Source organism: Salmo trutta, chromosome 29 (assembly GCF_901001165.1).
Source record: "Salmo trutta chromosome 29, fSalTru1.1, whole genome shotgun sequence".
In the NCBI taxonomy this organism is placed as follows: Eukaryota; Metazoa; Chordata; class Actinopteri; order Salmoniformes; family Salmonidae; genus Salmo; species Salmo trutta.
In genome coordinates, this window is record NC_042985.1 from 18,417,433 (window position 1) to 18,436,697 (window position 19,265).

At 45.3% G+C, this 19,265-nt stretch overlaps 1 protein-coding gene across 1 annotated transcript in view; it reads left to right on the top strand.

The window, feature by feature from the left end:
• wtip (WT1 interacting protein) overlaps window positions 1–16,993 on the top strand; it is a 29,472-nt gene extending 12,479 nt beyond the window's left edge. Inside the window, exons 2-8 of the mRNA XM_029721075.1 lie at window positions 4,178–4,279; window positions 10,315–10,382; window positions 12,248–12,310; window positions 12,639–12,769; window positions 12,932–12,983; window positions 13,532–13,600; window positions 15,810–16,993. Of these exons, the coding sequence (XP_029576935.1) occupies window positions 4,178–4,279; window positions 10,315–10,382; window positions 12,248–12,310; window positions 12,639–12,769; window positions 12,932–12,983; window positions 13,532–13,600; window positions 15,810–15,962 (638 nt within the window). The 3' untranslated portion in view covers window positions 15,963–16,993. The remainder of the gene's footprint in view (window positions 1–4,177; window positions 4,280–10,314; window positions 10,383–12,247; window positions 12,311–12,638; window positions 12,770–12,931; window positions 12,984–13,531; window positions 13,601–15,809) is intronic.
• The last annotated feature ends 2,272 nt before the right edge of the window (window positions 16,994–19,265 follow it).

Consider the following 19,265-nt stretch of genomic DNA (forward strand, 5'->3'; position numbering starts at 1 on the left):
TAATGTCATTGGTTCAGAGTTTGTTTTGATATTTAAACCTGCGTGTCGTGATCACATTTTGTGTAGGGGGACAAAATAAATGTATGCACGATAGCACACGATGGAGCACGCGCGCAGCAAGTTTGGGTTCCGTGTAAGTGAGGGAAATGCTGTATATTACGAGGACTCTATTTCTTTTGGAAGATGAAATGTTGAGGATTATAATAAATACCGCTTTGATGTCATACAAGCAAGCCAAGCAAACGTGAGTCCAAATGTGCACTTCACATTTATATATCATAAAACACAGGGGTGCATCTTTGGTTTTAGAAGTGGGGGGGACATCCCTTAAAAAAATTTACCAGTCAAAAGTTTGGACACACCAGACAACTACTACTAAGAATTGCAAATATAAAATATATTTAGATTTGTTTAACACTTTTTTGGTTACTACATGATTCCATATGTGTTATTTTATAGTGTTGATGTCTTCACTATTATTCTACAATGAAGAAAATAGTAAAAATAAAGAAAAACCCTTGAATGAGTAGGTGTGTCCAAACTTTGGACTAGTACTCTATATGAACATGACTGGGCATTCTAACATATCTGTATCCATTCATCATCATCAATAGCATCTCCCAGGTCTTCCTCACATTTTTGTTTTACATGTTTTGTGTCATCGGGAAAAGCCTCTATTAACCCTTGATACAGTTTGGAAATCAACTTTGGAGGTTTGTCAGACTGCCTTAAAATAGCATCTGGCTTGTCCAGTGTTTGCTGGACAGAGAGAATAAAGTGTTGTATCTGCAAAAATTCACCTCACCTCTGTCCCAGACTGATCTTCCCTGTCTGCCTGACCCTGCTGAGACCCCTGTCACCATCTAATCCTCCTAAAATGAGGCATGAGAAAGAATTACCTTGGTGTACATTGATTCTATTCTTGGATAATATAATGAATAAATGGTTCAATAATTGAAATTACCCTTATTCTCAGATCCCAGACTGTATCTTTAAGCTGCTGTCCTGTAGCTACTGTAGGTCTACCCACCAATTCAAGATGAAACTTTGTGTCATTCACAGGCGGGAGCAGGTGTTTAGACAGACGATTAAAATATTTTGTTGTCCCACAGATTATTTTGATACGGTCCTTAAAACTTAAATATGTAAATAAATATTGATAATCACAAAATGTAATCATCATTGAAAAGGATTACTCATTTATTTGTCTCTGCCTGCAAATCGTCCTCCTAAAAGGTAGGCTATATCCAATAGGACTGCAAAACGTAGCAAGTGTGACTGTCATCATTCTTGCTGCTTCCAGTTCAGTAGCCATACCAGTGAGATCAGGTGCCTGTGTGGTCTCAATTAAATAGAGTAGGCTATAGCCTATGTGTACATGGGCGGAGAAGCACGGAGCAGTTATCTTTCCAAGGAAATGTACTTCCTAAATAGGTCTATGATTAGGCTATAGTTTACTACATTGCCTAGAAAAGGCCTACATATTTATCACCCATATTTCTCAGTCTGATATAGCCTATAGGGCGCAACATTTCTGGGACCATGCCTGGCAAGTGAGCTGTGTCACATACGCCTAAAATAACATTGCGGGACTGCGGTTGGGTTTGGGACCAGTTCTTGCTGTAGCGGGTTGGAGTCGGACAGAAAGCCAGCGGGTGCGGGCAGGAGCGGGATTATAAAAACTGGTCCCACGCAGACCTCTACTGTGCACCATGACAGTGAAGCCTGTAACTTTAGAGCTGTTTATTACTGTGTCAGTGTGAAAAATCGAGAATTAGCTTGAGAAACTCTCAGATAACGTTACATTGACAACTGACTAATACAACTCACATTGCACTGAAAAAACATCAGAATATCAATCTTCAATTGCTTGGCCGATGGTTTCATCGTTTGATTGAGGTCTAGTGTGATTGAGGCAAAAATAATAGCAAATGTAATTCAACTTTTGGCCAGCTCTCTCTGACGGTACATAAACTGGCAAAAGCTTGCCAAGTTCATTTTTAAACATGACAAAACAAAGGCTACAAAACATTTCTATATATACAACTGCTGTTAGATAGTAATAATAGCCACCTCATATCACTATCTGACAGATAACTAGAGGCTAGAGCAGACCTGGCTGTGGTAGCTACTCACTAGCATAGCTTTTTCATTCACCTCAGTCGAGAGGGGATGAAACATTAGTTAACATCACACAGTTGCCTCGTTTTATATCACATTCCAATACTAAAACTCGGGGGGACAATTTTTGAATGTGGGGGGGACATGTCCCACCTGTCCCCAGTGAAAGTTACGCCCCTGATAAAACTCATGTAATATACAGTGTCAACAGTGTGATGTTTGGATTCAGTCTTGTCATGTGAGCTGTCGTGTCCTCATCTTTAGTTTAATAATATTCCCATAATCTCCAAAATGTTCCCTTTTAATTGCTACCATGGTTACGCATATGCTTTCCATATTTTTTCTGTAAGAAACATTTACATTTAGCCCTATCCATATAGGCCAATTATGAGTCTAAGGGGTTAAAACCTGTCAAACAGACATCCTGCATCTATAGCAGTATAAGTCCAGCACATATTTTAAATTGGCCTGGCTCTAGAAAGTATCATTGCCTTGAAATACTGTCAGAATAAAGTGTTAGAGAGAGGACTAGATGATGACACTCTTTCTTCATTACTGTCATCATGGGAGGAAGTTGGGGGGGTCAGCCCCCTGTAGGGATGTTGTGTCCTGTAGGCGTAGTGACCCTGGACTCACCCTACCCAGGCTTTGACCCTGCACTCGCTGTGGAATGTGACCCCGGCGGAGGCCATCTTGTGCGCGAGAGGAAAGCAGGGGAATCATTAGTCCAATGCTATGTCCAAATAGTTGTCACCGGCTGGGTGCCTTCATTCTCTCCTTCCTTAGTAATGGTTTACCATTAACCTAAAAAGAACCACATAGATTAAAGTTTGTAGTCCACACCTGTGGGTAATTCACCTTTTTCTTCTAAATTGTCTAGTGTTTCCAGGTCAGTGGTCGTCCGTTGGGACATAGCCCACTAACTTTTGCTGAGTCACTTTGTTATTGTGCCACATTAAGAGAATGCTTCCTGCCAACCCCTAACACCTCTGGTTAATGTATTTTTAATTTAGATACAACATAGATCAATGAACCTCACAGAGACATTAGTTTGGTCCAAGTACTGTATATACACCCTTTATAGATCATTGATGGAACATGGAAGTTACTAGCTAAAGCAGTTACAATGACGTGTACTTTACTGCTGTATGAAAGCTTAAGTAGGATTCATGATGAATATGTTGATGATAATGGTTGGCAGGTAGCCTAGCGGTTAAGAATGTTGGGCCAGTAACCGAAAAGTTGCTGGTTCGAATCCCCGTGCCGACTAGGTAAAACATCTGTCAATGTGTCCTTGAGCAAGGCACTTAACCCTAATTGTTCCTGTAACACGGAACCCAAACCGGCTCTGCGCGTGTGCCATCGCGCATAAATGTATTTTGTCCCCCCCACACCAAATGCGACACGCAGGTTAAAATATCAAAACAAAGTCTGAACCAATTATATTAATTTGGGGACAGGTCGAAAAGCATTAAACATTTATGTCAATTTAGCTAGTTAGCTTGCACTTGCTAGCTAATTTGTCCTATTTAGCTAGCTTGCTGTTGCTAGCTAATTTGTCCTGGGATATAAACATTGAGTTGTTATTTTACCTGAAATGCACAAGGTCCTCTACTCCGACAATTAATCCACACATAAAACGGTCAACCGAATCGTTTCTAATCATCACTCTTCCTTCCAGGCTTTTTCTTCTCTTGACTTTATATTGCGATTGGCAACTTTCATAAATTAGGTGCGTTACCGCCACTGACCTCATTCGTCTTTCAGTCACCCACGTGGGTATAACCAATGAGGAGATGGCACGTGGGTACCTGCTTTTATAAACCAATGAGGAGATGGGAGAGGCAGGACTTTCAGACGCTCGTTGGCGCACGTGAGCAGTGTGGGTGCAATAATTGAATATCATAGATTTCAAAATGTATTTTGCAACGCTCGCGCACGCGACTCGAGCGGTGTGGTCAGCCTGTAAGTCGCTCTGCCTAATGACTAAAATGTCAATGTAAAATAATGATGATTATGTCTACAGATGTTAACCTGTGTCTCTTCCCTCCTCCAGGTATCTGTATAAAGTGTGGGAAGGGTGTGTATGGAGCCAGCCAAGCCTGTCAGGCCATGGGGAATCTGTACCATACCAACTGCTTCACCTGTTGCTCCTGTGGTAGGTGTATATATCCCTCTGTCCACTACTCCTACTCAGCACCTGCATCATTGGCTGGCATCACAGATGTCCTGTATTTTCATTTCTTAGCACAACATTGATGTTGGTTGCCAGAGTGTCTTTGGGAGTTATCAGCAGAATGCTCTATTCTCTGTTTGACAGGAACACGGATGATATATTGGAACGAGTGGGTTGTAGAGACGGCTGTTGAATCTGCAGTCAACCTGAAAAAAATGTGTTTATGCATGGTGTGTGTATGTGTGTATACGTGCATGTGCGTGCGCGCGTGCGCGTGTGTATTTGTGTGTGTAGTGCTGCCCTGTCACCTGACTCCAATTGTCCTCTCTTGTTTCAAGTGGAGACGAGGGTGAAGTCGGAGAGAGTTTGGAGCAAGGTTGCTTTCATTCATGCGCTGATGTACATGGATGCTGATCCCTTGGCTTTGGAAGAAATGCATATAATTGACATGTAATTGAATACATATACTTTCAGGTGTATTGTGTGGTTGAAGAATGAGGGGCAGTGTCTCTAATCCTGACGTTTCTCTACAGATTCCTTTCGACCTGCTTTGAAAAGTGTACTTGAGTCAGACCAGAGCGATATACTGTAGTCTGTTTCTATTGGTCAGACATTATTGCCTGACCAACTGTTTAAACCACTATAATGGTTTAAACAGTACAGAAAAAGGGAATCTACACTTCTCTGTTATTCAGAATTAAATAAGTTTGGTGAAATCTATCTAGAAGTGAAGCAGTGAACCTTCTTATTCTAGTGGTCTCTGTATATAGATGATAACAGGCCCATCTTGGCTCTTGCGATGGTTTATTCCTAACGTAAACTCTGTGATGTATTATTGGGTCTCTTATGAATGGGAATGTTTGCTTTTTTAGTGTTTTCAACCCCTCTAAGATGTTTAGTTTTAAAGTGCCTGCAGATCTCAAAACACACCTAATGATGTATCAACTTATTTGTTGACAAACTGTTTTTGTTTTACTTTTTGACTAAAATGCCACAAACGTTATTCTGTAAGAGTCAGGAGCTCCGTAGCAGAGAGAGTTCAGTTCTCTGAGACATTGCTGGCTGGTAGCCTTGGGCTTTGTTTAACCATGCATAATTGAGCCCTCCTCTTGGCTTGCTCCTATGGTTGCACCCTCTTTTTCATGAAATGGCCAGGAATGCAAACTACCCCCCTCCACTTCAGCCGGCCTTCCCATGAGGACCTCAATCAGACAGTCACAAAGTGTACCAGGCCTGCTTATCAGAGGGGGCCGGCCTGGCATGGGCTCTGAGCAAACAACACACACATAAACACACACACAGATAAGAGCACACACACTGATAAACGCACACACCGATAAACGCACACACACACACAGAAAAATGTGTGCGCGAGTAATTACACGCTCACACATCACGCACGCACGCACACACACAAACACCCCCCACCCCCACCTGCCCAAACATACCCACACACACTCCTCATTATTTACTAGTCTCAACTATACAGTCATAAGACATACCTCTGTGACCAGTCTCCTGTTTATTTCCTGTACTGGTGTTGACGCCCAGCTCCTGACTGGATCACCACCCACTTCCTCCTTCCACATGCCTTTTGTCTGCTAGCTCACATGTATCCATGCCTTTAATGGGGCACGCTAGTGATTAACTAGTTACCTATGTGTTACTGTAACACATCCTGCTAGTGCCTCTCACACCAGCCAGGAGAAAACAGCCAAGGGCCTTGTATTTCTGAAACCTGTTTATGATGCATTGTGGTTTCCTCAGTCACTCACCAGCTGCACCTGGCTGGCTGGCTGGCTGGCTGGCACAGGGCACACATCTCAATGTTGTGCTGTCTGCTATGGGGATCTGGCTGGGGTATGGTAGATGGCTGCACTAAGTAGAGTTAGCCTGGCTACTCCCCATATAAATAGAATCTAGTCATTCTATTTCTATGCTACTCCCTCATCTGAGTGTATATTGTGGGATCTGGTCAAGGTTTTCAATGATGTACAACAGCTTGGTAGTGTCACCCATGCTGCTTTTGGCGATGGTTCGACTACTTGATCATGACTTTCACTGTGATTTAGTTGTGGAGGAGTTTCTGAGAGAGACTGAGCGGGTCATGGTTTTATCCTAGCTCTAAATGATATTAGAGAGACTGAGTGGGTCATGGTTTTATCCTAGCTCTTAATGATATTAGAGAGACTGAGTGGGTCATGGTTTTATCCTAGCTCTTAATGATATTAGAGAGACTGAGTGGGTCATGGTTTTATCCTAGCTCTTAATGATATTAGAGAGACTGAGTGGGTCATGGTTTTATCCTAGCTCTTAATGATATTAGAGAGACTGAGTGGGTCATGGTTTTATCCTAGCTCTTAATGATATTAGAGAGACTGAGTGGGTCATGGTTTTATCCTAGCTCTTAATGATATTAGAGAGACTGGGAGATTCCGTAGCTTCTGTGTTTTCTATTTGAGAGATGTGCTTGTGGCTTTGTTGGTGTCTTAACTTGGCTGTTCTCTTTAAAGAGAGACTTAAAAACAATTTGTAAGCAGCAGCAGGCCAGCACATGCTCACGTTGCCGGGGTCGAAACATTCCTGTCTGAAGTCCCGAGCAATCTGAGTGAGTCACTACCTCCAGCATCCTTCTTTTACTTACCACGGTACTGGGCAGGCCCTCCCTCCGCCTCTCCCTCTCTGCCTCCTCCCCCTCAGATCCCCACTGCCTGCCTGCAGGTGATAAAGGCCCACTTGTTCTGAGAGGAGAGGAGAGGAGAGGAGAGGAGGGGGAGAGGAGAGGAGGGGAGAGGAGAGGAGGGGAGAGGAGAGGAGAGGAGAGGGAGATGAGAGGAGGGGAGAGGAGGGGGAGAGGAGAGGAGAGGAGAGGAGGGGAGTGGAGAGGAGAGGAGGGGGAGAGGAGAGGAGAGGAGAGGAGGGGGAGAGGAGGGGGAGAGGAGGGGAGAGGAGAGGAGAGGAGAGGGAGAGGAGAGGAGGGGAGGGGAGGGGAGGGGAGGGGAGGGGAGAGGAGATGAGAGGAGATGAGAGGAGAGGAGAGGAGAGGAGGGGGAGAGGAGGGGGAGAGGAGAGGAGGGGAGGGGAGAGGAGAGGAGAGGAGAGGAGAGGAGGGAAGAGGAGAGGAGAGGAGAGGGAGAGAAGAGGAGAGGAGAGGAGAGGAGGGGAGGGGAGAGGAGGGGAGGGGAGGGGAGAGGAGGGGGAGAGTGGGTGGGGTAGAAACTGAGAGGGTGCAACATGCTTGATGTTTCCCTCCTACAGGAAGAATATGGGGATACTGAACATTTACAAGATGGTAATGTAGGACATTATTCAGATTATTTACATAAGGAGATATTCATTCAGTATTTATTGTGAGCTCATGTCTTGGCTTAGCAACTATAGTTTTTATTTTTTAATTTTTTAAGTTGCCTATGGCCAACAGCCAGGTCATTAAAAGTCAACATAGTAGCATAGGGATTTTATAAATGACACAGGTCCAATGACATGTCCAGATGCCGGGCTGGTTGGCACCAGGAGTAGCAGTCAGCAGTGCTACAGTACCGCCACCAGGCTACCGCAACCAGGCATCCATGACTGCTTCACAATCTACCACACTGACCACATGATCACAAGACTTTGATTGCTGGAGTATGACTCACAAATGATTTTATTTGACCAGTTCACTGCAGTTTGTTGTAGTGCTCTAAAATGATTTCTGAAGGGTTACATATCTAGCTGAGAGAATCGCTCCCATTATTTCAAGATGCACAGCCCTTTATGTGCGTGTCTGTGAAACGCCACACTGAGTCATGGGAAACCAATGTTGGGGCTGTAAAAACTAAGTACAGTATCTTGAGTGTAAAATCCCAATCAGGGAGCCATTTGGTCCTGAACTCCATGGAAAATGCCACATGTCCCACCATGCTCAGGGGCTGTGAGCTGAGGAGAAGAGGAGAGGAGCCCTGAGCCCCAGCCCACTGCAGCCAGCCCAGCACTTTCCTCTCCTGTGACAAAGGCTAGAGGGAGAGAGAGGGAGGCAGGGAGCCCTCCCCCTCTCTATGAGGGAACGAGGGAGGCAGGGAGCCCTCCCCCTCTCTATGAGGGAACGAGGGAGGCAGGGAGCCCTCCCCCTCTCTATGAGGGAACGAGGGAGGCAGGGAGCCCTCCCACCTCTCTATGAGGGAACGAGGGAGGCAGGGAGCCCTCCCCCTCTCTATGAGGGAACGAGGGAGGCAGGGAGCCCTCCCCCTCTCTATGAGGGAACGAGGGAGGCAGGGAGCCCTCCCCCTCTCTATGAGGGAACGAGGGAGGCAGGGAGCCCTCCCCCTCTCTATGAGGGAACTAGGGAGGCAGGGAGCCCTCCCCCTCTCTATGAGGGAACGAGGGAGGCAGGGAGCCCTCCCACCTCTCTATGAGGGAACGAGGGAGGCAGGGAGCCCTCCCCCTCTATGAGGGAACGAGGGAGACAGGGAGCCCTCCCCCTCTCTATGAGGGAACGAGGGAGACAGGGAGCCCTCCCCCTCTCTATGAGGGAACGAGGGAGGGAGGGTGCCCTCCCCCTCTCTATGAGGGAACGAGGGAGGGAGGGTGGTGGAGAGGGGGTTGAATGGGACCAACTAGTGACCTCAGGCAGAAAGAATGTCCCCGTTTTCTCAGGCGGCCCGCTCCCTTAGCAGAGCACCACAGTCAGCGAGCGCCGAGGGCTTTGTGTTTCACCTTCCAGATGCACTCGCCAGAGCAAAGGTCACCAGACAGACACACAGCAACATGCCCCCGCTCCGGCTCACTGGTGTGTTGTTGATTTGAATGTAATGGTTTTTATAAGTTTAGTCACTATGAATTAAAAGAGCTCCTCCTCTGTAGTCAACAGGAAATATGTTTTTTCTCTCTCCAGCCTCCAACTCTAAATGCAAATAGTTTCTCGCTCTCAGTCTTAAGTCTCACCTATTGTGTGAACAGCATTCTTCGGCTGCTATAGCCATTTATGTGGGTGTTAATGTATTGCTATCTCCCAGCAATGTGACACTGTGTGTGAAATACAGCGATTGCATTCATTTGGGTGTAAAAAGGGGGACATGTCTTTCCCAAGCCGGGACACCCATACAATCAATGGCAGCTCAGGACGGCAATTAAATCTGACTAATCCTGCAGATTTATGAGCTCCGTGCGCTCTGTCTGCCAGGCTGAAGTCACTGCGCTGCCAGAAAGAGAAGACTGCTGCTGCCATTTAGTGCATTTGAATGGGCATGCATTAAGAGAAGCATCGCAGGGGGCGCAAAGGCCAGGGCCAGTGGGAGTGAGCAGTGAGGAGATCTTTCCTTATAGGTGGAATTCCCTTTTATCCTGTGGAATTTAGTGCTACTGTGCTCATGGAGCCCCAAAATGGTGACTTTGGGGAGGGACTGACTCTTAGTATGGCCCTAGCTATACCAGTCAGGGGGAAATGCTTTGCTCAGACTCCTATATTTGGGCTATGGTGTGTGTGTGTGAGTGTGTGTGAGCTGTACACAATGGCAGGGGTGGGGGTGAGGAGGAGGGGGAGTTTGTAAAGCTGCTTGGGCCTGGTCCAGCCTGGTCTGGATGGTGGGGCTGTATTGATTGTTTGCTGGTTCTAAGTAGAAAGAGTCCCGTGGGGATCAATGGATGACCAGAGTGTTGAAACAGTAGTGTGGACCTCAAACGAGTAAACCTACATTATGCTACTATCATCTGCTTTGGTCACTGGTGTTTCCTGTTGACATCTGTTATTGTTGTGGCTTTAATGGAACAGAGAGGAGTCAGGGGAGTAGGAGGCAGAAAGTCAACTCCCATTTCTGTTTATTCTCAACAATGCCGTTTTGGATAATGTATTTCAAATATCATCAGGAGAACCCCTGGGGCATTTCAGCATTGTTCAAAAGGCTGGAAACACTATTTCCTTGATGTATTAACTTTCTTATAGCCTACGGGTTGGGTAAAATCACATAGCAACACTTTGACAGGGTCTGATACAGGAACACTTCTATATCCCAGCTCACACACTTACTTCTCTTCTTCAGGGAGGAGGCTGAGAGGGAAAGCTTTCTACAACGTCAACGGCAAGGTCTACTGTGAAGAGGACTTCCTGGTGAGTTACAACATCTGTTGTCCCTGCATGCCTCCTAATGCACATGCATTTATGTTTATGTTATGTTCATTATGCAGATGTTCAGAGGTTGAGTTCTCCATGTCCTTCATACACACTCACCCCTCGATGACAGACTTGGGAGAGGAGCTGTTGCACATTCAAAACCCTCCAGAGGAAACAGACATTTCACTGCTACAATTAAAGTTAAGCACCACCCCTCCAATTCCCACTAATTTCCCCCAAATTTCCCCAAGGAGCACAATTACCCCACTGCTCCCATCCCATTACTCCCCAGCACTTAGAATTATAGAGGGAGGCAGAGTGGCTGTGGGCAGCTGCAGGCCTCAGACTGCCTCCTGTATGATGTGTCCATCTGCCCAGGTTGGACACAATGGGAAACAGACACAAGTTATTAGTATGTATTGATCTCTTATAGACATCCGTCAATCTATAATCAATAGGAACCAGGTGTTTTATAGCAGTTGTTTTTGTCTTCCAAAAGATACAGACCTTATTACTACTGAATTAGGTTGTTAGGTTGCCATTTACTTACTTAATGTAAATGAATCACTCCATTACACATAGACATTGCCCATTGGCCCCTAAAACAGACTTTCAATTGGTTCAGAGGATGAGTGCTAAGAGTGCTATTGGGTCTCCTCATACTGAAGATGTAAAGAATAGATCCTAAAGGGGTCAGATGGTGGATGTGACAAAGTCCCTAGCTTCCTCAGAGTATTGACCACCAGCTCTGCCCTGTCATCGGGGCAGATGGTCTGTTTTGGGGGGTTAAAGTGGAAATCTGGAGTCACCCTCCCCAAGCACCCCTCACCACCCCATCTCCACCTGCTGCCCCAGTCCCACCATTACCCTCCCCCTCCTCTCATCAGGTCATGACCCCAGGGTCATGTGCTTTGCAGATGGTCACTATGGGACAAACCTAACGATGGTAATGCATGTATAACTCACATTTAAATCCCTCATTGACTTCAATGTGATATCTTATGTTCAAGTTACACATGTCTTACCTCGAGTTCGGGTACATCTCCTTGTGTTTGTGTGACTGTGGTCCAGACTTTAGGAGACCACCAATAGTAGAGAGCTGAGGACTGGATGTGTGCTGTACTCCTTCTGTTAGTAGTAGAGTGCTCTGATGGGTTTGGTTTAGGACAGGTATCGTTACAGCAATGCCACTGGTCTCTCATATACATCTCAACAAAGAGAGGAGACAAAGGAAAAAGGACCAACTCCTTTCACATCAATATAAAGAGAGCAGCAGCACCCCCTATAGATGGTGTCATTTAGGCTGTACTCTGGGTCCCTACATTTACATTTAGGTCATAGTGTTAGGGGTTCTCAAACCAGGGTTGGGGTCAATTCCAATTGAATTTGAAATTCCAATTCAATTCTTGAATTCACTTAATTAAGAAGTGGAGAATTTACATTGAAATCAATTCAAATTAAATTGGAATTGACTTGGAATTAGACTATTTGGACTGTTTGAATTGAAATGGAATTGAATATTTGTGGAGGAAAATATTGAATTGGGAATTGAATTATTGGAATTGACTTAACATTGGAATTGAGAGGAATTTAATTATCTCTGAATTCAAAGACTGACATACAATTAAAACTGAATTGAATGGAATTTACAGGGAGAAGGAAATTAGAATTTAGTTTGTGGAATTAACCCCAGATCTGTCTCAAACACTTAAAGGTGTCAAATTTAGCCATCCTCTCTTTTGTAATGCTGCACTCCCAAGTCTCAACCAAACACAGTTATATGTCACCATGTAACACTTTCCATTGCTACATGTTAGAATTATAACAAACCCAGTGATACGTCTCTTTTTTATCTCCCACAGTACTCTGGCTTTCAGCAGACGGCAGAGAAGTGCTTTGTATGTGGTCACCTCATCATGGAAATGGTAAGAAATAACCTAATACTGTAGGAGGGCCTGCTAGATAGTGACACAAGACAATCAGCAGAACAGTATGTCTGTCCCTCTCTGGGATTTCTCTTTAGCAGTACTGTATCTCTTCTTGACATGTGGCATCATACCTCCTAGTTTAGTTTTGTTTCTGTATCTGAATGCCAATGGGCTGGTGTGATTGACTTCTGAGAGGCCTCAATCTCTAGCCTTACTGTTATCTCTCTGTGTGTGTGTGTGTGTGTGTGTGTGTGTGTGTGTGTGTGTGTGTGTGTGTGTGTGTGTGTGTGTGTGTGTGTGTGTGTGTGTGTGTGTGTGTGTGTAGATCCTACAGGCACTGGGAAAGTCCTACCACCCTGGCTGCTTCCGCTGTGTGGTCTGCACAGAGGGTCTGGACGGAGTGCCTTTCACTGTGGACGTGGAGAACAACATCTACTGTGTTAAAGACTACCACACGTAAGGACATGTGTTTCTCATAGATAATACCAACATGTGATGAAGTCAGCATGCAAGAGCTTCTTCATTCCACAGTACTCTTTAAATCCTGGTTTGTGCTGAAACTGATATAAATTATACAGCAAGTACCAAGACTTGGCTTCTACTCTGTTTCCCCCACAGGGTCTTTGCCCCAAAATGTGCCTCATGCAACCAGCCCATCCTCCCTGCTCAGGTAATGATGTGCCAATGACTGCTTGTATCCTCTCAGCTCCTGGTACTAGTTGTTGTCAGAGTCATATATAGTATATATATACTGTAGAGGGTTGGGCCAATGCGGTTTCTGTCTGAACGTTCTGAGATTGCCATTTTCTCCTCCATAGCCGTTGCTAAGTGATAATTGACGCTTCCGCGCTGTGCTGTTTATTTCTGATAGTTTTCTAAATCTCTGAAGATGTCCATCGAAGGCAGATGAGCAATTAGTTGACACCACAACACAGTACCTACGTGGATACACCTTAACCCGAATGCTAATCAATAAAAACGTCTGTTTAATTCGCTGCTCTGTTTTGCTTGTTTACAGCGGGTCATTTCATAGGGAATTGTCGGAGGCGCTCTCGTATTGTTACATCTCCCACATTTTGAGAATAAAGGCACTAATGTGGCATCCGCTCTAAAAACCCATGGCGTCCGTTCTGACCCAACTCTCTTAATATACAGCTCTGGTTGTTGGTGCCAGTGGAGTGGTGGGGAGGGTCTGACTGACTGTGTGTTTCCTGACAGGGCTCTGAGGAGACCATCCGGGTGGTGTCCATGGACAAGGACTACCATGTGGAGTGCTATCACTGCGAGGTGAGACTATGTCATTACCACCCTGTTTGTGTGTCTTGTCTTATTTATGTGTTGAACGTAGCCAGCACATTGGCTATGATCAGGAATCCATTTGAGTGTAAATGCTATGGCAGTGTGGGTGTATGTTTCTGTGTCTCTGTGAGTGTGTGCACTACACACACAAACTGAACCTGAGTGAGGGGCAAACCAATGTGGTGACTCATTGTCCAGGCACATTCCAGAGATGAGCTGTGGGAGAGGAGAGGGTAGGGTGATAGCTCTGGACTCAGCTGGACATCCGACCAGGGGTTGTTGTTTGACTACCCTGGAATCTCAGCTCTCTGAGAGACCGCTCAGACCACTTACTCACTCAGACACATGTACAGGAAATCATCCCGCATGACCTACAAACCTCAGTGTAATCAAAGTAATTAGTCAAGTCAGCCAAATTGAATTCCTGACAGTGCATTCATTAACACAGCAGTTCAATGATAGCTGTGTCAAGTGTGAGTCATTGTAACCAGGGCTCAAATAAAGTGTATCATTGTAAGTGTGTGTGAGTTTGATCAAGAATTCCGTGTTTAATGGCAAAAGCTGGTTGACTCATTTCATTGTCACACATTCCAGGGAATAGCTCATATCCCGTCTAGGTATTAGGTATTATGTAGACAATAGGTAATCATCCAGCAGCCTCTGTGTGGTTGATAGTCATTACAGGGGTCTAAAGTCCAGGTCGGCAGGGAATGGAAAATTCATCACATATTTAAGAAATGGTTAAGAGCCCCGTATGTAATGATTATTTTTTAATTTAACCAGGCAAGTCAGTTAAGAACAAATTCTAATTTACAATGACGGCCTTGGAACAGTGGGTTAACTGCCTTGTTCAGGGGCAGAACGACAGATTTGTACCTTGTCAGCTCGGGGATTTGATCTAGCAACCTTTTGGTTACTGGCCCAATGCTCTAACCTCTAGGCTACCATGCCGCCCCACATAAACTTGACAGGAATACCCACCAGTGGCCTCTCATATCAGTCGAGAGGTATAAAAGGTAGTACAGTAAATATCTGAAATATGGATAGTTTTGATATCCAGCACCTGCTCAAAGGCATTGGATGGGTGGGCTGGGCAATATGGCCAAAATCTCATATCCCGATATAGGTCATTTCATATCCCGATTACGATACATATCATGATATAGCACGTTTTCTGTAATAAATAAATAGCTTAGATAAAATGACCACATGTAAAGGCCTATTTCTTATTACATTTTGAATTATACTCAACAAATAAAAGGTACTTACTCATATTTGATTATTTCTCCTTTTATTTAGAACCTTTGTGCAAAGTTTCAACTAAAATATGAATGTATAAAATCTTAAAAGGTAAATAGAATACACTTCAACTATAGTTGCAAACAAAATAAAAATAGGCCTAAAATATATATATATATTTTGGGGGGGCTTGCCTGTTTTGCATGTTATTTTGGCATTAATACATGTCACATATCAATTTGTTTTTGGTACCTTGGGTCGAGTGTTAGCACCAACTCACGAAACCCCCGTTTCTCGACCGTGTAAATTGGGGCCATGTCTTTGCAGATGTAAGTTGTAACAGCAGCTGTTCTCTCCTTCCATCGTTGTGATTCTTTGCCATGTGGTGTGCCGCGGGCAAAAGCCTCTTGCAACGTCTGAGTCGGGGGTTTGTTTTGAGCACTCGACTGTACTTTTTTGGGTCTCATCTGTAGACTCTCTCCGTACTGTTTCACATGATTCTTGTGTAGGTGGTAAAAGAGGTTAGTGGTGTTTGAGCCTGTTGTCGGGACTGGCCTGCGGCATATTTTGCAGAGGACGGTTTTCTGGTCTGTGTCAGACTTTTCATACCCAAACCACGTCCATGCAACCGAAGTAGCCCCTCTTTTAGGTACGAGCTCCGTGTCTCTGTGCTCTGTGTCACGTTCACTCTCCTCCATGTTTGTTTGTCTTACAAATTTCCGTGTGGAAGAACGCAAAGTGTTGTCCAACTGACAAAAGATATTGCCGTAAAGAGTGTGATTTGCGACACAACAAAATAAACGATAGAGCATAATATGAAACGATAGACGTTTTTATATCGTCACACGATATATATCGTCATATCGCCCAGCCCTAGATGGGTGTATATAATATTTTCCTTCATAAATGTCCAGCTACTGCAGTTCACTGAGTCTATCTCTCTCCCTCGGTGTTGTAGGACTGTGGCCTCCAGCTAAACGACGAGGAGGGTCACCGCTGTTACCCCCTGGATTGCCACCTGCTCTGTCACGGCTGCCACATCCGCAGGCTAAAGGTCCCGGTGCCCGCCCACCCGCCCCCCAGCTACCCACTACACGTCACTGAGCTGTGAGAGGGCAGGGTCGGCGAGGAACCAACCCCAGCCAACCCCAACCCACTGCTGACCCGCCTCCCAGGTGACCTGAGACAACATTGCAGAAAGAAGAAGGAATCCCCCGCCCACGGAATCCCGGAACTTCGGAACCTCTTCTTGCATGACAGAACAGAGAGACCCTGGGAGACTTCGCTCTCTACTTGCCGGCCGTGCCCTGGGGAGAGGAGATAGATACAGGGCCATGGACAAGTCACAAGACCAGGCTGGGAGAGAGTCCACGTCTCTCTCTCTCTCTCTCTCTCTCTCATCAGTTTTTTTCTCCCTCCTTCCTCCTTTTGGTCTGTGAACAGTGAAGCAGGCCGAGGCCCCAGCCCACCCAGAGGCCCTGGCTGACGTCAGCACCGTGACCCCTGCACATTCATCACAGTGGGGACTGGCCTGGGTGGAGGGAGGGGGCCACTCTCTCTCTATCCCTCTCTCCATCGCTCTCTTTTTTCCTCCCTTTCTGTTTTCTTCATTCCTTCGCACTGAAGCCCAATGCCATGATGCATTTACTGCTCCTCTGTCAGAGAGAGAGAGAGAGAGAGAGAGAGAGAGAGAGAGAGAGAGAGCTGGACATCATCTCTGCCAGGAGGCTGGGAGGCCATGAAACAGGCCGCTACATAACATTCCAGCACTGTCTGGCAGGGTTAGAGGGTTGGACATGCTGTGCCTTCAGAGTGGCCTTCCACTGAGAAACCTCACCGCATGGTGACAGTGACAATGCCACAGTCCAGCTAGCTACGGCTCCTTTTGGCTATGCAAGGGTACCGAGTCTACCAGCAACAACCGAGCTCCTTTATGTGACTCTGTGACACACTGTCCTGTACCATCCCTTTACTCCAGTGCTCCTTGGCATAGCGGATGTTCGTGGCACCACATGCGCTGTCAGTAGCCAGTAGCCACAGCGCTAGCCTGGGCTGGCACTCATTCCACTTAGCAGTCTTAGAAGACGTGACCTTGAGAGATTCACAAGCAGTGTCTCAACGATTATATAACGAGAAAAAAAATTAGAAGCACGTAGATTGTCTTTTATACATGCCTATATATTTTGCAGACATTTTCCACATAAGATTCTAGAAGTGTAGTGTATTTCTTTGCTGCATTATTATTATCAAATGGAATCGGAGGCCAAACGAGCTGTCACAGTCTTAACGGTCCTCTGAAGGGTATTGGTCCGTTGTTTAATTTCTCTTCAAGGACACATGTCATAGAGGCCTCTGTGTTGTCGCTCTGCTTGGTCATGCGATCCACAGACCTGTTAACATGTACAGTTCCACACACTGGTTATTTGACCCATATGGTCGCACTGAGTAAGTGAGTGTCTGACCATCGAGAGTCCCCACATATCCTCCTCATGCACACGTTACTGTGTCATACCTACTGGTTGATCTGATTGTCTGGTTGGTTGTGGGAGTTGCTGGTCCAACCCGTGTCTCTGGGGAATCCATCCCCTGTGTTTTCCCACGCTGGTTGTGCTGTTCTGTGTGTGTGTGTGTGTGTGTGTTAGAGGTCGACCGATTAATCGGAATGGCCGATAAATTAGGGCCGATTTCAAGTTTTCATAACAATCGGAAATCGGTATTTCTGTCTCGTTGCGAACTGTGAAGTCTATTTCTTCCTAACAAAGACAGAAGACTTCGCCAAACGTCACTCGCTCTCAGACTTGGAGTAGTTGTTCCCCTTTCTCTGCATGGGTAACGCTGCTTCGAGGGTGGCTGTTGTCGATGTGTTCCTGGTTCGAGCCCAGGTAGGAGCGAGGAGAGGGACGGAAGCTATACTATTACACTGGCAATACTAAAGTGCCTATAAGAACATCCAATAGTCAAAGGTATATGAAATACAAATCGTATAGAGAGAAATAGTCCTATAATTCCTATAATAACTACAACCTAAAACTTCTTACCTGGGAATATTGAAGACTCATGTTAAAAGGAACCACCAGCTTTCATATGTTCTGAGCAAGGAACTTAAACGTTAGCTTTCTTACATGGCACATATTGCACTTTTACTTTCTTCTCCAACACTTTGTTTTTGCATTATTTAAACCAAATTGAACATGTTTCATTATTTATTTGAGGCTAAATTGATTTTATTGATGTATTATATTAAGTTAAAATAAGTGTTCATTCAGTATTGTTGTAATTGTCATTATTACAAATAAATAAATCGTCCGATTAATCGGTATCGGCGTTGAAAAATCATAATCGGCCGACCTCTAGTGTGTGTGTGTGTGTGTGTTAGTCTATAGACACTGAGTGTACTAAACATTAAGAACTGCTCTTTCCATGGCATAGACTGACCAGGTGAATCCAGGTGATGTCACTTGTTAAGTCCACTTCAATCAGTGTAGTTGAAGACAGGTTAAACTGGATTTTTAAGCCTTGAGACAATTGAGACATGGATTGTGTATGTGTGCCATTCAGAGGGTGAATGGGCAAGACAAAATATTTAAGTGCCTTTGAACGGGTTATGGTGTAGGTGTCAGGCGCACCGGTTTGTGGCAAGGACTGTAATGGTGCTGGGTTTTTCCCGTGTGTATCAAGAATGGTCCACCACCCAAAGGACATCCAGCCAACTTGACACAACTGTGGGAACCATTGGAGTCAACATGGACCAGCAGCCCTGCGGAACACTTTTGACACCTTGTAGAGTCCTTGCCCCGACAAATTGAGGCTGTTCTGAGTGCAAACGGGGTGTAACTCAATATTAGGAAGGTGCTCTTAATATTTGGTATACTCAGTGTGTACAGAAGTGTGTGTGTGTGTGTGTGTGTGTGTGTGTGTGTGTGTGTGTGTGTGTGTGTGTGTGTGTGTGTGTGTGTGTGTGTGTGTGTGTGTGCACCAGTGGCAGTGCCATGGTGCATGTACCTTGTTGAGTGAGCAGGACAACAGCCATCCAGCTCCACAAAACGACCCATGCTCTCTCAATCCCTCTCCAACAGAAAGGATGGGTTAAGGCTCTGACTCAGGCCTACCCAGTACCTGCTCACAGTAGCCTAGTCAGAGGAACTGTCCTCTCATACTACTGAATCTAACAGACAAGGAGTCTGACGTAGAGATTACGGAGAGGAGGGGCCGACACAGGCATCATGTGCTTTCTGATGTATCCCTCGATGAGATTCTTTGGAATGTAGTTATTAGTGTATGTTTGGCAAACTGTTGTTTATTTTCTGCTCTGCTCCCAGTTGTACATTTACAAAAGTGAAAAGGCTAAGTATCCCTGGAGAACATGTTTTTGCTGGGAAATTCCCTTTGATGGTAGATAAACTGAATCTCAGCA